Source organism: Salminus brasiliensis, chromosome 12 (genome assembly GCF_030463535.1).
Source record: "Salminus brasiliensis chromosome 12, fSalBra1.hap2, whole genome shotgun sequence".
In the NCBI taxonomy this organism is placed as follows: Eukaryota; Metazoa; Chordata; class Actinopteri; order Characiformes; family Bryconidae; genus Salminus; species Salminus brasiliensis.
The window spans coordinates 29,334,286-29,355,085 of record NC_132889.1 but is presented as its reverse complement, the minus strand read 5'-3'; the positions used below and the strand labels follow the sequence as shown (position 1 = coordinate 29,355,085).

Sequence of the window (20,800 nt, the reverse complement as noted above, 5' to 3'; positions counted from 1 at the left end):
CCGCTCTGGTACACGTCATTATTGCAGTGAGGAAACGGGTCTCGCGCTGCGTGGCGCCGTTTCACATTGAGAAAAGTTAAAGAAACGGGGCGCGCGCTCTGCATGAGCGCACTGAGGATGATGATCAGCATGATAATAATAAATAATAAACAGCCGTGACGGTGTGAGGTGAGGTGGGCGGGGCCTGATTAAAGTGGAGGCTTTTAATGCAGTTGGATAGTTTGCGTATGTTTATGTGTGTGTGTGTGTGTGTGTGTGTGTGTGTGTGTGTGTGTCCCAACTCTTGACTCAGTCATACAGAAGACAGGAATGCAAAATACATCCACACACGCGCGCGCGCACGTGTGTGTGTGTGTGTAAGCGAGAGAGAGAGAGAGAGAGAGAGAGAGAGAGAGAGATAAAGAGGGAGGGGATGAGGGGGACCTGGCGGGCTGGGCTGGTGCGGGCTGACTGGTGTGGTGTGGGGTGGGGTGTGCTGGGGGTGTGAGGGGGGTATTAAAACGTTCGCGCGCGTGAGAACCTCGCTGCCAGTCTCCACGCGCTTCCAAGGAGAGTTTGGCGCTCCGGATCTTGCTCGCGCGCTCGCGCGTGTGTCTGTCGGGCCGTGCCCAGCGAGGATGGGGGATCTGTTCACCCCCTTGTCCTCCCGCTCCCAAGCTCACGTGCCCATTTGCGCGCGCTGAGCGGACTCTCCCTCTTTCTGACTCTCCTCCTCTCGTGTTCTCTGCACCCCACCGCCCACATTTCCACCCTCCCTGCGCGCGCTGCGGACATGCCGCGCGCCAACGGTCTTTCTCTGGCACCCGCGAACCCCGCGCGCCCCCGCTGACATCCGGAGTTGTACCGCGCAGCGCCTCCAGTTATCAACCAGGGGGAGAAGCGGGGTGGCTTTTGGGGAAGGTTGCGCGCGCGCGCGCCTGCACGGCCGGCCATGGGCACGCACCTCGGCCACTGGGGATACGGGATACAGTAACGGACGGAGGAGGAGCGGCGGCAGCGGAGGACGGCTAACGGAGACGGCGCGAGTGCAAGGGAGGAGCGCGCGCCGACGAAGATGCGCGCGGACCACGGCTTCATTTTGCTGCTCCTGAATGGGACGGCGTGCTTGGTGAGTTAGAGAGGGCGCACTGTGTGTGTGTGTGTGTGTGTGTTATGGGGGTTGTTAGGATGTGAGTGATGCACCGGTGGCGCGCGCAACGGGAGAGGGATGCCAGGGTTGGCACGCAGAGGTCCCGCGCGAGAGCGAGTTAAAGTGTAAGTGTGTGTGTTGGGGGAGAAAATGATTGCGGGTGTAGTTTTTAACCTTAATTTAACAGCATTAAAACCATAGTGAACTTCTTCATTGTGAAGGACAACTTGACAAAAAGACAGACTGACGTCACTGTTTGGAAAGCTTCCAGACATTTACTTTTGACAAATATTTAAAAGACAGGGTAAGTTTTGCTACCTGGTCTCTCGTTTAGAAGCCCTTAATTAATTAGCGCTTAATACCTTCCAATTAAGCAGGTATCATTAATAGGGACACTGATCTGAGTGACACTTCATAGGGCAACGTTCATAAGGCTGTAAAACACCTGTATAAGCCTTCTATAACGTTTATAATAGGCTTGTTCCAAAGCGCGCCAAAAAGAAATGACATCACAATCGACAAAAGCAGCCTTTATGACGACAGACTGTTGTTGGAATGCTGGTTACTTTTGTTAATTGTTATGTCACTCCCTGGCCCTGTTTGAAACAAGCCTTTTGTAGATTTTATGAAAGGATTACGTAGGCGTTACATCGCCTTATGAAAGCTGCCCCTGAAAAGCATGAAAGCAGACTCTTAAAAATGAAGGTACTAAAAAGGGTTCTCTGAGCGGTGTCACAGAAGAACCATTTTTATTAAAGCGATCTGAGCGTGAAGAACCTTTACATTGACTTCTTTACTTTAAAGGGTTCTTCACACTCTTTTTCGCTATTTCTATTACACAAATAGTTCTTTATGGAGCCGAAAGTGGTTCTTGTATGGCATCACTCAAAGAACCCTTTGGAGCACCTTTATTCTGCCTTGATAGACTTGTATAGATAACACACTAAATTACGGTAATTTCTAATGTATGTCTGTAATCCGCCTCCTCCCTGACACTGATCCGAGCTACTTGAAAACACTGTAAAAGGACCTCAGAACAAACGTTCCTGCACGGTCCCAGTGCCTTTGGTGAAATTCTCAGCTGGGCAGTGGAATTATTCATATGTCCTTAAAAAAAAACAGCCAGCTTTTAATCCGCTTAATTCCTGTAGGACTGCTGAACACTCTCCTTTCAGCTGCACACACATCCACTTCCATAGAGGACACAGCAAAGGCTTCTGGAGCTTAATGAGGAGACTCCAGGAGATTTAGAGCGAAATGTACATCCTTCACTACCACATTGCACTCTTGCCCCCCCTCCACCTGCCCACCTTCACACTGCACCGGTGCCCCACTGGGGTCCTACAAGCATGTCTGTTGAGGGAGGGAAAGTGAACAGCTAGCTGATGATGATGAATCTCTGTCAGTTTAATCGCACAGCACCTTCACGTCATTAACAAAGAGCTGCAACTGCTGAGGGTTAATAAATAAATGAATGTAATAACGAATTCTAACCTTAATTAATCACCTAAATAAATTAATGAACAAAGCTCAATAAATAGCCAATATGACTAGGCCTATTTAACGGCATAAATAATCAACTCACTAACTTAAGAATAATTAAATATATGTATATAATTTATAGAAATGAATACTATTAAACAATTAAATAGAGATATGACTTAATAAATACCCTAAATACATATAAATAAATAAATACATATCCTTGCTGTCCAGCAAAAAACATGTATCTTCAAAATGATCATTTTACAGGAGAAGGAAAAATCATCCTCCTATTAAATGTGTGTAATTAACCAGGCTTATCCCCCCCCTCCACCCCCACTGTTGTATTGTGTCTTATAGACACCAACTATGCTTCCAATCACATGTTACATCAGCAGGACACTGATAATGTAATTGGCCCAATTATCATACAGCACGGCTTGTGGTCATTAATTTACCACCTCATTTAAACCCGAGGAGGAGGCCTGCGTGTCTCGCTGAGACATCGTGGGTAATTCATTGCCAGTGACAGCGCTAAACTATAAAGTAATTAATATATTTCTTTCTCTTCATTGCATTACCGAGCTGCGATTAGAAGACATACAGCATACATTAATAATCAGCTTTAATTTTCTGCAGGCTGAAATGAGCCAAGATATTAAGAGAGCTTTAAGCACATTTGGGACCAGTTTTATCCCTGTTCAGCTCTTACAGTGCTAAAGTTTAGACGGTATGTGCTGGAGGCCGTGCTTTTTATGACATTAAGTCGTTAGGGAAATGGCACGTTATCAGTGGCCAGCCTGAACTGAACACAAAGGGCATGTTTACTTCATTAAAAATGAATAAACAATGAAATCGATATATTAAAAAGCTCATTACACAGAACAGTCTAATATACCCTGACACGCTATAGAAGTGTAGGCTGTGCCGGTCACACAGAAAAGGGGCATTTACTCTGTATTCTTGTTCTGCAGTGACCCCTGTGGTGTGCTTGTTAAAGCTTGTTTGGAAGACAAAGTCCTGTCCTCCAACACAGTTTAAAGTGTTTTGTCCCCCACCCTCTGTTTCCCCTTTTAATGATTTAAACAGGCTTTCCATAACAGGGCAGCAGGCAGTGGGCTGCGGATCGCAGGCAATTACTGCATTAAATGTGTTTATAGTGCTGATACCGGCGCGGCATCGCTCTCATTACCAGCTTATTAAATTAATTCACTTACAAGATGCAGCAGAACGCTGAGACGGCCGCACACCTACTGCAGAGTAATGGAGGAAAATAAACTAACCACCGCATCCAAATTGGACAAGTCTGTCCAGAGCAGGAGAGAGAGAGAGAGAGAGAGAGAGAGAGAGAGAGAGAGAGAGAGAGAGATAGAGTGCGTAAGAGAGGTGAAAGACAAGACACAGAGAGAGAAAGAGACAGAGAAAAAAAGAGAGAGAGAGAGAGAGAGAGAGGGACAAAATATATAATATGGCAGAACGGAAGAATGAGAGAAGGAGGGATGGGAGAAAAAGAGGTAGACAGATAGATAGATAGATAGATAGACAGATATATATATAGATAGATAGATAGATAGACATATATATATATATATATATATATATATATAGATAGATAGATATATAGATAGATAGATATATAGATAGATAGAAAGACAGACAGATAGATAGATAGATCGAGAGATAGATCGAGAGATAGATAGATGGAGAGTGAAACAGAAAGGATAGTGAGAAAGGGGGAATAGGAGAGATAGATGAAAAAAGAAAGACAGGGAGAAAGGGGGTAAAAGAGGGGCTGGATAGAGAGAGCAGCTGGAAAGAGATGGATAGACTGATAGCGAGAGGGGGAAAGCAGATAGACTGTTATGCAGAAAGACAAAGAGAGATAGGGAGAAAGAGAGACAGACTAAACTGCAATATCTCTCCTCTATACAACATCAGGGGAGTTGAACCACATTACTCATACTTCAGCTATATCCCATATTCTGCAGCTCCCAGCTTTCCTGTTCAGCACTGGGTCACTCTTTGGTATGAACAGCAGGTTTTGCATAAATAATGACTCCACAGTTTCCTAATTATTAAACGTCTAATGTGTTTCCTGTGCTCTCCCTCTCTCTCATACACACACACACACGCTGACTCTGGCAACAAAGACAGCAGTGCATCTAAAAGCTGTAGTTAACCTTGTGCTGTAAACACATATTTAAACCAAGCGCAAAGTCAAAGGACATATCTCTCTGTAAACACACAAAAACCCACACTTAATAAAGCCCAGGGCATCTGCATCTCATGGATGGAGGGATGGGTAGATGAATAGATGGAAGGACACATGGGCAGAGGGAATGAAGGACATTTAATAAGGGCAAATGACAGAGTACTAATCAGAGATGGAAGATAAGCTAAAGTGATGTAGATATCCAGGAGCCGTGATGTGTCTCTACGCTGTACCTGTGAAACTGTTGGTCTGAAGAACGGCAGGAGAGATTTACATGCTGTGACTCAGCTATTCTTTAAAGTGATAGTTCAGTGATGAAAATCTCATTTACACTTCTCTATGTGTAAATGTGCTTGCTGACAATTTCTCATGTGCTTTCTGACACTCTTTGATTTAATCTATAAAAATGGACAATGAAAAAGACAAGACAAGACAATCGATGTCTTGGATGCTACTTTCTATCGTTGCTCGGCCTACCCCAGCCTTGGCATGCTGCTAACTGCACAGTGTAACTTTGCTGAAGCAGGCAGGAAAATGCTCGCAAGAACTGCGTAATGCTGCGTAACCCGAGTCATAATTGTGTAAGATCCTGTAGTATTACTCTACCGCCTCAGTCCACATGCTACGGTCACTTTCAGTGACGGTTCTGTATCTCTCAGCTTGTCCATAAATGCATGTGTAAAGCATGTCCTTCAGGGATGCTCAAACATGAATTACTGCCCCCTATTGTAGGTAAGCCTAAGAGCAAGAAATGTGAATTCTCGCATAATCCAAACTTATCGTTAAACTATCATAATTCAATGTCTCAGACATCAGCTTTCTCTAATGTAGCTTGGAGGGGTTTAACATAACATAGCACTTAACATCTAGGACATCTGGTTCAATGCACCACCACAGTGAGCGTCTCTAAAACGGAGCATTTCTCACCAAACCAAACCAATCTGAATTTAGTGGAATTCCTCTTTACCTACACGATGCCATTTAAGGAAAAGTCTGTGAGGTTTGAGGCATGCAGTTTGCACAATGCTAATTGGTGCGCAATTAGCATTTCACTCATTAGCTTCATTAGCCTGTAGCTCTACTGTAGAACTATAAAGCAAACCTCCGACACCAAACATGGTCTTGGGTGGTTGGCGGTATTAAGTGTAAAGGGTATTAAGTGTACAAGGTATTTTTTTTTATCAAACTGCCCCTTTAAAGCTTTTCCCTTTCTTTCACAATGACCAGCCCCAAAAGCATTATTAGGACCCTCACACTGCTCCCTCACTGCACCCCAAACAATGAATAATTGTGTGTTAATTCTCATTCACCTGTGTGCTCGCGGATATTGATGCAAGAAAATCTATTCAGCGCTGTCTTGTCGTACAGTAAACACACTCGGGCTGTTTTTAGCCCTTGTTGACTTACAGTCAATCACAAAGGCCACACGGGGCGTGTGTTCCCGGCCTTATGAACTACGTCTTCAAACAGACCCTTATTTTATCCTGGAGGCAAGTGTTTACAGCGCCTTACTGAACATTCAAGTCATATGAAAGAGAAAAGAGAACAGCAGAGGCACAAACAGAAAGCACTGTGAGTGTATGAAACACACTGAGGGGGAGAGAGAGAGAGAGAGAGAGCAAAGTGGAGACGGAGAGAGTGAGAATGAGAAAGGGAAAGGGTAGAATGAAAAAGTGAGAGAGAAAGTGGAAGAATGAGAGAGAGCATAGAAAAGAAAGAGAGGGCAAAAAGAGTGGGTGAAAAAGGGTTGAGAGAAGGAGAGCAAAAGAAAAAAAAAGAAAGCGAGCAAGAAGCACCAAAGAAAAATGAGAGAGAGTAAAAGCAGATGGGTAGAAAGACAGAAAGAGAGAGAGAGAATGAGAGAGAGAGAGAGAGAGAGAGAGAGAGAGAGAGAGAGAGAACAGGGGGTAAGCTAGAAAGGATGAGAGAGAGTAAGCAAGCAAAGACAAGAGAGAGAGAGAGAGAGAGCCTGCCGACGGAGGGTGAGCTATAGGGGTAAGGAGAATAAGTGGTAGAGTGAGAGAGAGAGAGGGAGCAAATGAGAAAAAGAGTAAACAAGCAAAGAGGAGACAGAGAGAGAGAGTATGCTGGCCAACGGGGGTGAGCTAGGAAGTGAGGAGGAAAGCGAGAGAGAGAGAGGGCAAATATAGGAAAAAGAAGGAGTGAGCCAACAGGGATGAGCTAGAGATTGAGGCAGAAAGAGTGAGAGAGACAAAGCAAATGAGAGAGAGAGTATACAGGCAAAGGGGAAAATTAGCGGCCAACAGTGGTGAGCTAGAGAGTGAATGGGTTAGAGTGAGAGAGAGAGGGCAAATGAGAGACAGAGAGTAAGCGAGCAAAGAAGAAACAGATAGAGTGAGTGAGCGAGTCAACAGGGGTGAGCTAGAGGTTGAGGGGGAAATAAAGAGAGGGAGAAAGCAAAAGAGAGTGAGAGAGAGAAAGACAGAAAAAGAGAGTGATACATGTAAAATTGAGAGAGCTATGGAAGGTAAGGGTGGGGGGGAGGGAGGAGAGAGAGAGAGAGAGAGAGAGAGAGAGAGAGAGAGAGAGGTTTTATTAGGCGGGTGTCGAGTCTTCCTGCCTGGAGTATTAAGCAGTGTTGATTTATGCACAGGCATGGCCCAGTCGACCCCTGGAGCTGCCCGTTCAAGACCGCCCCGTCTCGCCACCCTGGAGACGGACACCATTGGCAGGGCCCTCACGAGCAGGATTTCCCCTCGGAGATCACTGTCCGTGCCAGGCAATAACATGTCTGCTAGCTCAGACACACCTGCATGTGAACGTGTAGAAAAGGCACCGCGGTTTGGTCATTTCAGGTTTTTCAGCAGGTTTGTCTCTCAATGTGTGCGACTGTGCCAGCAAGATTAGGCTAAGATTACATAGCAGGTGCATTTACATGCGCACACACACAAACTAGGAGTGATTGTTAGGGTAACACTTTATTAGGCCCTGATGATGATTTGTAGGCCCTGATGATGCTTTGGCCTTGTCATAAAATTACAATTACAAGTCAATTCACTTGACCTATTATGTATTTAGTAGTTTTAGTTGTTCTTTGATATGTATGTGACTTTAGTTGGGGTGGAAAAAGATGCAGTTTTACAACCCTGTTTACCACCCCGTTTACCACCCTGTTATTTTGCCAAAAAATTAAACATGCTGATTTTCCATTTATGGTGGGCTTGTGAGAAAAAATATTTAAAATCTCAGTTTTTATTGGCTGGTTTGTGTCACTGCGGCAGCTCACAGCCCTTTTAGGACTTTTAGGACTTAGCAGATAGCAAGGCGCTTCCCAAAAAATATGAGCATACCTTAGCCTAGGCTGGCTTAGCTTTCAACACTGTGACAAGAACTTTGTGTAATTATTTGTGACTCATCGCCACTTCTTCTTTCCCCATTTCATATGATGCATCTGTGCACATATCCAAGGAAAAAGTACACATATTTAATTATAAATGATTTTTTGGGAAGCGCCTTGCTATCTGCTAAGTCCCAAAAGTGCAAAGGTGAACATATTAAATTCACGCAAACTTTATCGGAGATGGAAAAACCCTTACTTCACCGAACTTTCAATGGAAGTCGATGTAAAAAGATTTTGGGGCATTTTTATTAAGCATTCCTTATGAATGTTGGACACAAGAAAAAAGAAAAAAAGTGAAGAAATATACTGCCAGATGTACATTATGTCAAAAAGTAGAATACTGCTTTTTCTATGTATACATTCTATGGACAAAAGTATTGGGACACCTGCTCATTCATTGTTTCTTTTGAAATCAAGGGTATTAAAAAGAGTTGATCCTGCTTTTGTTGGAGTAACTGTCTCTACTGTCCAAAGAAGGCCTAATACAACATTCTGGAGCATTGTTGTTAGGATTTGATTGCATTCAGCGGCCAGAGCATTAGTGAGGTCTGGATGTTCGACGATCACTACCCCACCTCATCACTAACTCATCTCAAAAGTATTGAAATAGAGCACCAATGCACGGGGGCTTTATATCCCTCTAGCCCACGCCTGGCATTAGGCATGGTGCCAATAGGATTTCCAGACTAAGAAAGTAGAGTGTGGTTTCGTGATCAGCAGAAGACAACACTTTCTGGAGTCTCCTCCTGAGCTATTGCTTCTGTCACTGCCACGTTTTTTTGCTAGAATCAGCCGCTGTCTCTGAGCAGTTGACGGCTGCCCACAGTGCCCACTAGTGGATACATTAATCATCTTTACCAGTCTATGCAACCCCTATCATCCACACACACACACATAGAGAAAGAGAGACAATAATTCTAATTACTTGCAAGTCAACAAGATAAGAGCCCCTCCGAAGGCCGGTCTAGATTCGCCTCAGAGGAGAAAGTCATCAAATGATGCAGACATTAATTGCCATCACTCTTTGTGATGAAGCTCTGGACATCATAGACGTGCTAAGCTAGAAACTTCCCCGTAAGAAGGGAAAAAACACACTAATAACACTCCAGGGATGGATTTTAGTCAATGAGTAGAAACAATCGGTTTTGAACAAAAGCCCATTGAAGTGTTGGATCGATGGCAGCTGGGAAGAGAGGACAGATTTGTTTGTGTCTGAGGGGCTTTTGGACATCAAATAGTTCTCTCAAGTACAAACAGATTTGGAGAGAAGCGCTCAGACGGGCTGCGTTTCACGGCTCTGGGTTATTTGAAGAGCGGACATCTGCCACCATCTGCCTGGATAGACAGACGTTATTGTTATTGTCCTTTCGGGCGCGTTTACGTGTCTCGCTGACCTCGGCGGGGCGCGACCAAGGCATCTGCTGACATCACCAGGGCGGGGCGCAGGCGTCTGGTGACTTGTCGGGCTATGACGTGAGCAGCTGTGGATGTGAAATGGTGTACGGCAGCCCGAATTGTAAATGGTATTCTGGTATTCTGAAAATTGTGATTGACCATTTCCAATTTGCCTAAATCCTTAAAGGATCGCTGTCAAAACCCTTTTCAGTCAACTGCAGCTAGCAACTATTGCTGCGTGTTTCAGGCCTGTTTTACCTGCATGGCATGCTACAGGACTCATTGCACACCTAAGCAGTATAACTGTTGGTTCAGTTACTTCAATAATCTAACAATCTATCAATAATTTATAAATAGTTCTGACCAGGATGGATGGGGGATGGGTCGGGTCTAACCCCAACCCTAACCCTAACCTAACCCTAGTCTTGGTTCCTCTCAAGGTTTCTTCCTCCAGCTCTGAGGGAGTTTTTCCTGGTGACTGTCACCGTTGGCTTGCTCACTGGGGGTCTTAGGTTTTCTTGTCTTCTTACATTGTTGATTTTTTGTCTTTTTACTAATTACTTACTGATTGTGTAAAGCTGCTTTGTGACAACACCAGTTGTAAAAAGCGATATACGAATAAATTTAATTTGATTTAATATCATGGAAAAATGTTGCAAATATTAAATACACAAATATTATTAGAGTAGATGTTCCAAAACATACACTCCCAAGTTTATATGGTTTATATGTGGAAATAAAGCAGTAAAACATCCTTTTTTATATAGTCAGAAACATATTTGCATAGGAATGCCCCTATTCAACCTTCAGCAGTTTAGCCCCGCCCATTCAGACAGAATGTCTTTAAAAAAACCCGAACATAGGGCAGCCTATTTAGGCAACTCAGGCATGGAGCCTAAAAGTTTGTGTTTATCTGCTCCAGAGAGTCCATTTCTATTGGCAATACATCTCTACAGGGACAAGGCAAGCTGTGTGTGTGTGTGTGTGTTTGTGTGTGTGTGTGTGCATTTGCACGTCTGTGTCAGCACTGGGCTGACACTTAAAACAGCTGAATGTATTCATTAGAAGAGGTTTCCACAAACATTTGGACATATAGTGTAAGTGTGAACAACGTATGCATATGGACTCAAACCATAAACTCTCCCTCTAATAACTGTGCATCAGTTCTATCCACTTAGAAAGACTTCATCTAAAGACTGGAAAGGACGTCTAGGGACATAATGAACAGATCTTTTTTTTTTTTTTGGCTCTGCCTGTGTTCTCGTCATCCTCCACATTTACTTTTACACATTATCTCTCGTTCTCTTGTACCCTGAGGTGCTGAATGAACACATACCACGCTCATGCTCCCATTGAGTCTCTGAATCCATTCATCTCCGTAGCCAGATTCCTCACGTCTTTCTCCTCTCCCTGTCACTCACCCGCTCTCTTTCTCTGTCTGTCTCCTGTGTAAAGTGTTTCATGAGCAGATCTCTGCTAGGACAGGCAGCACTGGATAGATGGGATCTGAGTGTGAGGCTCTGTTCGGGATATACTTAAGTGGAAGGCCTTCAATTTTTGCCACTTGCACTTTTGAGAGTTGTGAACACCACTGGCTGCTGTATAACTCAGACGCTTTAACTATGGAGAGGTGGTCAAGAAGTTTAATGCAGTGTAGTAAGTTCACCCTTCGGCTTAAGTTAATTAATTCCTTAAAGGAGAATGCATTGATTTCTCAACATCTATGCATAATTCAATGGTTAATTCAATGGTTGCAGCAGTTGAACTGTATTCTCTGGAATGATGAATGGAGCTCCAGCCAATACCTTTGGGATGAGTTGGAGTGGTGGCTATTATGATGGAGACCTAAATGCAGATACTAATGCTCTCTAATAATTCAATAGTAAAAGATGTAATTCAGGCAGGTAATAAAGGAACCAGACAAGAAGGTACTTCACAAGCTATTACATGATTAGGTGGGGTGGGCACTAACTCTCTTGTTGCTGAATGCAATCACATTCTCAAAGCAATGGGCCATAATCTAGTAGAAAGCTTTCCCAGGACAGTAGAGACAGTTACTCAAACCAAAGCAGGATGAACTCTTTTTTTAATACCCTTGATTTTGGAAGAAACAATGAATAAGCAGGTGTCTCAATACTTTGGTCAAAATAGTGTATATAAAAACTTACACCAGGAGAAATGAAGGCGGTTTGTTAATGTGGACACATATAGCAGGTGCTCTCTGAACAATAGATTCAGACCCATTGTCCCAGTGTAGACGTCAGTAAAGCCTTAAAATTTTTTTAAATCTTATTAACTTAAAATTCTTTATTCGAATAAAACAATTGAAACATTGTTACAGTTTTAGAACCCCCAGTCCAAGCTGTACATATATGGAATATAAGCATCAAAACCAGTATTTTTGATCTTCTTGGTAGAGATGTAACAACGATGAGCACTTATCATTTACATAATAAATAACTCATTTATCCTATAGCAATTTAGGCAGCCTGTTCCTGTTAAGGTGATACAAATTATTGTTATTTACTAATATAACATTGCATGGGTCTCCAGGACCAGCAGCCATACATTTCAGCCTGGACTGTATTTTGAATGAGGCAAAAGAAAGAAGCCAACTAGAAGAGAGGTCAGCTACATATTTTAAAGGATATTCTAAAGAATAAACAGAGTTTGGAAAAAAACAGTGCTGTAAAAATGAATTACAACTGCTTTAGTTCATAAAATCACTACACACAGTCTAAGTGGACTCCAGAAGAAATATAAAATAGAAGAAAAGTGTGGAATATGGGCCCTCTCTGCCTGTATTCTCTCCACGTCGATATGTGCGATGTAGAATTCTGATCACCCATTCAGGTCTTGTTGTCTGTCTTGGAATGGCAAATGAGCATCGTGTCCACTGAGGAACCAAACATTGAGCCTGTAGAAAATGAATGCACATGAGCGAGGACGCCTGTGCACACTCTTAAATGGAAAGGGGCCAGAAGGGCTCTTTGGAGTGACGCCATAGAACAGAGGTGCTCGAACTCAATGTTTTTGTTAGGCCAAAAGCCAAAAGGACTAAACAATGTATAGAATTTCGTAAATGTATGTTAAAATGTATAAAATGTTATTTATAACATTACGCTATACGTTACTGCTTTAATGCTAAGTTAAAAAGTTGGGTATCAGGATATTGTTACACTGTATGTCTAAAAGTTTGTGGACACCCCTTCTAAAGACTAAATTCAGACTGTTGAAGTGCACCCGTTGATCGCACTTAAACAGCTTGTATGACCTTAGAAGGGCCTTTCTAATAGAAGGGGACACTCTGGAACAGCCACATGTGAGCCTTGGGTCACCATGCCCATTGGCGAGCATTGGCTAGAGTGGTATAAAGTTCCCTAACATCAGCTGTGGAATCGCATTCTCTGGAAAGATTGGTGCTCCGGCCAATACTTTTGGGATGAGTTGGTGGTCATTAGGTCATCTTAATGAAACCACATTCTTGCAATAATGATTTGAAATCATGTGTAAAGCCTTTTGCAGAGGAGTGGAAGCTGTTGCTGAAGCGATGGAGGAGCTCATTTGTAAAAGCTTTGATTTTGAAAGAAACATTAAACACAGATAAGCAGGCATCCACAAACTTTTGGCCATATAGCGCTAGTTTGCTTTCTCATTGGTTGAGAGGTTGGGGTTAGGGTTGTTTTCTGGCATGCCAGCTTTGGCCTGAACACCACACATTCGGGCAGCCATGCCACAGTCGAACGGATTTTGGTTTCCTAAAGAACATTGGATGGTTCTGTAGAGCGTTATTGTAGTTCTAAGAAATTAAGGAACCTTTTAAATGGATGGAAAACCTCCAAATGATGTAGGATCCATAGCAATCGAAGGTTTCTAAGAGCCACTGATAGCTCCAAGAACCACTGAGGACCCTTTATTTTTCTGAGTGTACATGGGTGTGTGCGGAGGAGGTGGAGTATAAGGGTTCAGTCTTGCCATAGAGATGGTGAAGGAAGAGAAGGAGGTGGATTAGTGGGCACTAGTGACCCCCTTGAAGCTGACGTAAATTATTCATTAAGAGTCAAGTGTTTCTTGTGAAATTACCTCCCTCCCCACTCTGTCTCTGGCCACGGTGTGGAATAATTAGTTATAAGGGCACAGCCGTTCTTCTGATTTTAATCATGTAACAGAAGGAGAAATCTCACAGCGTGAACATATTAGGTCTGTCCAGTGAAAGGGGGGGTTGGGGGGGTGGGTGGCGTAAGAGGGAAATAAAAGCGCTAACGAACAGTTAGCAATCTGAGTGGGAACCGAGGCCTTTAATTAAAAATTGATGTCAAATTAGAGATGGAGATTTCAATCCAACAGCCAGAGGAAACACAAATGCAAAGAGAGCTCTTATTAAGAACAAGAGAGGAACAGCGAGAGAGGAAGGTAAAGAGAAAAAAAGGAGGATGAGATGGAAGAACAGTGGAAAGATAGAGGGAGAGAGAGAGAGACAGAGACTGATGGGGGGAAGAGAGATACACTGCGTCTAGCCCTGCTTCTCCCTCAATTATACAGAGTGATTTAGAAAATGAAAATTTAATCTCTTATGTATTGTTTTCTGAGTTAATATTCAAACTTAATTTGACACTCAAGTTAACCTCAGCGCCTCACCAGCGGGACCTGTGTGTGTGTAGCAAGGACATTGTGATTAAAACTGCTGTGTTGATTGAAAGAAACATGGATACAATAGAGTTATAAAAATGCACTTGTCAAGAATCATGACAGATACTATAAGTACCAATAAGATTCTAAAACACAGAACAACAGCAAAACATTGTCTGGATGCTACATAGAATTATTTTAGAGGAGTCTTTAAAGAACCATATACAACATGGAGAAGAACCATTTAACCACCTTTACACAACCGTAAACAACAGGTTGTCTATCATGGATAAGAAACATTTAACTAGCTTTACAGAACCATATACAACAGGTTCCCCATCATGGAGAAGAACCATTTAACCAACTGTACAGTATCATTCTTCATTCATGGTTCTTTATTATAACCATCTTTACTCGACCATATATAAAATGTTCTGCATCATGGAGAAGAACCACTTAACTAGCTTTGCTGAACAATGTACAACAGGTTCTCCATCATGGAGCAGAATAATGTAGCCATCATTACAGTACTGCACACAACAAATTCTCCACCACTGAGAAGAGCCATTTAACCAGCTTGGCAGATTCATTCACAAAACAGTGCACATCATGGAGAAGAACCATTCAACCATCTTTACAGAACCACAAACAGCAGGTTCTCCATTACGAATAAAAAATCTAGCAAAAAACATTACAGAACAATATACTGCAGGTTCTCCATCATAGAGAAGAACCATTCAACCATCTTTACAAAACCATACAAATCAAGTGGATAGAGAAAAACATTTAACTAGCTTTATAGAACCACATACAACACGCTGCCCATCATGGAGAAGAACTGTTTAACCATGTTTCCAGAACTATAGACAAGTTGTCCGTCACAGAGAAGAACCATACAACAGATTCTCCATTGTGGAGAAGAACCATTTAACCATTTTACACAGCCATATACAACAGGTTGCTGATCATGTAGAAGAACCATTTAACTCTACAAAACAATATGTGAGGTTCTTCGTCATGGAGAGGAACCATTTAACTAGCTTTACAAAACCATCCAAATCAAGTGGATATAGAGAAAACACTTTTCACTAGCTTTATAGAACCACTTACAACAAGCTGCCCATCATGGAGAAGAACCATTTAGCCATCTTTGCAGATTCATTTACACCTTATAGAAAGGATGGAAATGATTAGAGAATTCTGTATTTACATTGTGATTCAGAACATGCAGATTCATTTTTACTATATGTAATAATAAGTTGGATAAAATGTGAAGCAAGCGGATTGGTTTAGATGTTTGGACTCAATATTTCAAGCATTTTAAGATGAAAATTAGAATTAAATAAAATAACAAACAGTATAATATAATAATGTATTCGATCAGCACTACTGAAACGTGAGGCATTCTGTATCAGCCAACGAAACCCAGGAACTATATGGCTGCCCTCTGCTTTACCCATGATGAAGCTTCTTTGGCAATTCTAGCTCACTTAGGTTACAAACAAGAACAAGGGTTTATTATATCCACCACTGTCAGTGTGCAAACCACATCTTTCCATAGTTTGTGCTTCACATGATAGCACAAGAAATGCTGAAAAATGACATCATGACCTTTTGCTGAGTAATAACTGCATTCCATTGCTGATGTAAGAAATGCCAGAGCTTTATACGAAGTGTTCTTCACATCTGACAAGTTTCAAAGTTCTTTTATTGGTCCATTAATCATGAAATGATCACAGAATGTAAAGACCAGCTGGTGTTTTTTCCAACAGTCTAGAGGAAAACGCAGTTGCAGTGTAGCGTCTGCTTTGCTCTCCAAATGCATGAGCTCAGTTGTTGTTTGAGCTTCTGAGAGGTTGTGGAGGCTCAGTTAAGGCACAGTGAGGGTGACTCATGTAACTTTGATGGTTCGGTGGTAAATTGACCACCACCACCATATGTGAGTGGCTGTAAACAGCAAATCAGGCCTGCATGTTCCTACGCAATAACTTTGGGTCACTCCATCCGGTGATGTCAAAGAGATGCACTCATGCTGAGGCGATCAAAACCCCACCAACAAGACAAAAACAGCATCTTCAAAAGGAGCTCTACTATAGCTTTCCCTTTTATGGTGAAGTCCCACTGGGCTAGGCCCATGTCGCAAGCATAACAACAAGCATGAGCCCAAGAGCTAAGGGATGAATTGGGTATGCTTTTGATAAGCATGTCTATTACAGGAGATCTATTGGTATCTAAGTGCTAATAAACAGTAAATGGAGTTTAAGAAGATGCAGTGACACTTCAAAGCCACACTATCTGAATTTTAAAGCTGTTTTCTTACAACAACTCTTTGACCTTGTCATGAAAAATAGCCTACTTTTCTTCATCCCACTGCCACAAAGAATGACATTACAAAGAAAGAATATAGGACCATTTTAAGGGCTTATTTTTCTTTACTGATGATTGCTTCATGCACTTAGATGTGTCTATGATACCAATGTCAACATACTTCAGACTTCTTCGAATGTAATAAAAAAATACATTCTTAACAATGAAGGTGTCAAAAGGGGTTCCTAGGAGTAATCTCATAAACAACCACTTTCAATTCCCTAGAGAACCTCCACCTTTTAAAAACATCAAAGGACATCCACATAATATGAAGGTTCTACACATTTAATTAATGCTTCTAAGCCAAGAACTGTTTATGAGTGTGGAATGAATTTAGCTCTTAAACACTTCGATCAAAGCAAAGGATCCTTAAGAAGCTGACGTTGAACCGTAGACCCAGCTCTGCTAGTGTCAGAGTGAACCTTCCAAATGTTGTATCTGTCTATTCTCCACTTGCTGAGGAAGAGATATTGTAGAGGGTCATGCGCAGAGGCTCATTTTAGAGTTTTCCTGTCCTCTGAGGTAATAAGGTTGATGCTTTAAAGGTTCCTCAGAGAATGAGACAGCTCTGTACCTTCCTTCAGACCTTATGGGAATGTACACCATCAGACAAGACTACTAGCTACGTGCTCATTTTTACGATCAAATAAATTAAAAGAACATGAAGAAATGTATGCATAAAAAGTCTGATATGATACACTTATATTGACAAAGGTATTGGGATGCCTGCTTATTCATTGTTACTGTCTCTACTGTCCAGAGAAGGCTGTCTACTACATTTTGGAGCATTTCTTTGAGAATTTGATTACATTCAGTTACAAGGACGTTAGTAAGGTCAGGATGCTAGATGACCAACTTAGCACCATCATTCCAGAGATCACTGCTCCACAGCTCAATGCTTGGGGGCTTTATATCCATTTAGCCCACTCCCCTCTAACATGCCAGTAGGTTTATCCCCTCCAGAAAGTCTGCATATCTGTGAGGAGGTACAACATCTTTGACTAATCTGGTATGAAATTGCAATATCTGCACTTATTACAAAGCCTCAAACATTTTATATATATTTATATACACACACACTGAATCATTTCTGCTGGACAGGTTTATTTTGGTGGCTCTATAATTTAAGTAATTACAAACTACAAAATCTTTGATTAATCTAGTATGTATGAATTTGTAATATGTGTTGTGTTTACTGATAGACTGATAAAATATCAAACATTTGTGCAGCCAAATAACTCAAACAGGCATCAAAGAAAGTTGTAAAATACAGCGCTTTGCAATCTAATATTGACATATGCTTCCTGTTTTGCATTTTTGCTTTCAGTCTATCAGAAAGTTCTGCCAAAGCTATTAGAATTCTTTTTAGAAAGGATTTTCAAACATTTCCTGCACAGCCACTGTCTCTTATGAGCTCTTATATAAATATAAAACCGTTATTCCAAAAACTTTCATCCAGTTTTCAGCCTCCTCTACAGTGCTACGCTAGTTGTGAAAGATAGTGGATCATAGTCTCAAAAGTGGCCATTAGTCGAACTGCTTGGCGTCATAAGAAGACACTGTCTCACCGGTTCTAGACCACAACAGCTCCTCTACTCCTCTACACATTGGGAAAATTGACAAATATCCAGAGACTTCTCTCTTGCATTCGTTCTAGCAAGGCTGGCATGCTGAAGCAGACATCTTTTTAAACAGTCTCAGTAGAATGCAGTTGCTGTCCCTTTAAGGGGCTTATGTACCTGTCTTTTTTCCTCCAAACTGGCCAGAGTGAAAGTGTGTATCTGTCTTTTTAAATGGCTGTTTATTGCCCCGGGAGCTGACAGCACTGCATTGGTCATCTCTGCTTTCTTCTTCTGTCTAGCTCTTCTCATTTTTCTGTTTCTCCCCGCATATCCCATTCTCTGTTTTCCACTTGTTTTCTTCATTCTTGCTCATTTCCTGTCTCTCTCTCTCTCTCTCTCTCTCTCTCTCTCTCTCTCTCTCTCCCCTGTGTCGTTTCATCTCTCCTTCTCTGTCTCTTGCCTGGAGATGCACCTAAAGCCGGCGCTCACTAACGCTCAATGAGTCACAATTACCACGGCAGTATCACAGCCCCCGGACCCCCAGAGAGAAGGCCCCCTCCCCCTTCCCACCCCTCGCTCTCTATTCAGCTCCTAGCTCCATTGACTCAGATTGACGCACAACTGACAAACCAACCTTACACACACACACCTATGTAGGACCATCCTAACTTTCTTCATTTTAAGGCCAGTTAATTGTGAGTCAACCACACTATATATATCAGAAATGATCACAAATCAGAAATGATTCTCAGGATGATGAGGATAAAGATCCACTTTGGTGAGGAACGCTGATTGCATTCAGCAATCAGAGCATTAGTGAGGCCAGAATGTTGGATCCTCAGCTCCCTAACTCCTCCCAAAAGTACTGGATGGAGCACCATCATTCCAGAGAACACAGTTCCACTGCTCCACAGCTCAATGCTGGGGGACTTTGTTGCACTTAAGCCCACACTTGGCATTAGGCTTGATGCCAATAAGGGGACTTTTCTACAGGGACTAGATAAGCTGCATGTGTGCATTTGCACATTTGTGTCAGCAATGGGTCCAACATAAGTAGCTGAACGCGTTCATTAGAAAGGGTGTCCACAAACATTTGGTCATAGTAGTCGAATACTCAGATGTGTTCAACTCAACTTTGATTGCTTATGAATTGCTTTGCATAACTGCAAAGTTGCACAGTGATGATGCAACCAGTCAGTAGATGTGTGAAAATTGAAATGTGCATAGCCGGGCCAGAAAGGCTCATTTGCATATTCAAATCAGTACATATTAGCGACTCTTCCGACTGAACAACAGCACTTGTTCGATTTAAACAGTTTCAGCAGGACGAGGAGAGTTTCTAGAAAAATGGCATATCTCAGCTCCTCTGTTGCTTGCGCTTTAGCGGCTCTGGCGTTCTGCACCATTGCCTTCCAATTCCATGAAACCGTGTGTCATTCATTACCGGTTCACTTGTGTTCACGCCGTGGTGGCCTATTGAACATGGCATTTCACTGCCACCATTCTGCTCTCCATAATGCAATCTGCAGAGGCATTACCTGCCCCGCTGCCGCTCTGTTCGGCATTACAAAGTCCGTCACAGCCCCATTACGCCTCACGCGGCTCGTCTCAACTCCGTTTAAGCCCCCACACATCCCTCCGCTTGCCCTGTCCCACCAATTCTCCATTTCTCTGGATCCTTCTATCCCTCCCTCCACCCTTTACACAACCTTCCGCTTTGTGACTCAACTCCACAGTTTTCTATTTTTTTCCCCTCCTTGTTCGCTCTTTCTCTCCTCCCTTTCGCTATTTGCCATCTGGTGCCTGAAGCCGAGTTCTTGTCCTCTTTTGTTTTATCACCCTGGTAATCAGCCATTAAAGCTGCTTCTACACGCGGACACTCAGCCGCTGCCGGCGCTGACGGAGTTCCGTAACTTTCACATCCTCAATTCTTTCTCCTCTTTTTGCTTGCACTCTCTTATACACACACACACACACACACACAGGTGTGACTGTGAGCTAGGCCACATATCATTCTGTAGCCAGTTTTGATTATCGTCTTCACTAAGAACAGTTTACTGGAGGAAGTCTGAGTGTTAGATTAATTATCAGTAATCTGACAAAGTACTGTCATTTAATTAATTACTGAAAACATCTGTGATTTTCATCCAGTATGAATCTGTAGCTCGGTAAAAGTCTGACTGTAAGGCTGTGTTCAAATTACCAGGCTGAAGTGATTGGTTTGTGATCTAATTGTGTTGCTTTAATCTGACACAGATCTAAATTTTTCAGGACTATGTGAACATGTCAAATTCAGTCTTTTCAAATCAGACTTTCACATCGGATAAGCATTCAGTTCAAGGGAATGTGACATGAATGTGCAATGTCAGATTTCGGATTGTCGGATTTCATGCACCTTGTAAACATGCACTTAGTGCTGTTGTCATCAGCCAGCACCGGCAGGTGATGGGGTCGATGGGCAAAAACGTATCAGTGTGTGAATGTGTGCTGTTTCAGGAACAGATTCATTCAGATACAGCTCACTTACATTTAAGAATGTGAACCGTAAAGATAGCCAAATACGACATGAGCAAAAATTCTAAATTGATTAATGAGGCTTGTAATGTGAATGTGGCCTAATAGTTCACAAGTGAATTATCTTCTTATTCCAGAGCTCCCTCAGC

At 42.4% G+C, this 20,800-nt stretch overlaps 1 protein-coding gene across 1 annotated transcript in view; it reads left to right on the top strand.

Moving 5' to 3' along the window:
- Positions 1-536: 536 nt before the first annotated feature.
- The window catches only part of LOC140573973 (neurexophilin-1), a 42,105-nt gene continuing 21,841 nt past the window's right edge, over positions 537-20,800 (top strand). The window contains exon 1 of the mRNA XM_072693624.1: positions 537-1,108. Coding sequence (XP_072549725.1) covers positions 1,055-1,108 — 54 coding nt within the window. The 5' untranslated portion in view covers positions 537-1,054. The remainder of the gene's footprint in view (positions 1,109-20,800) is intronic.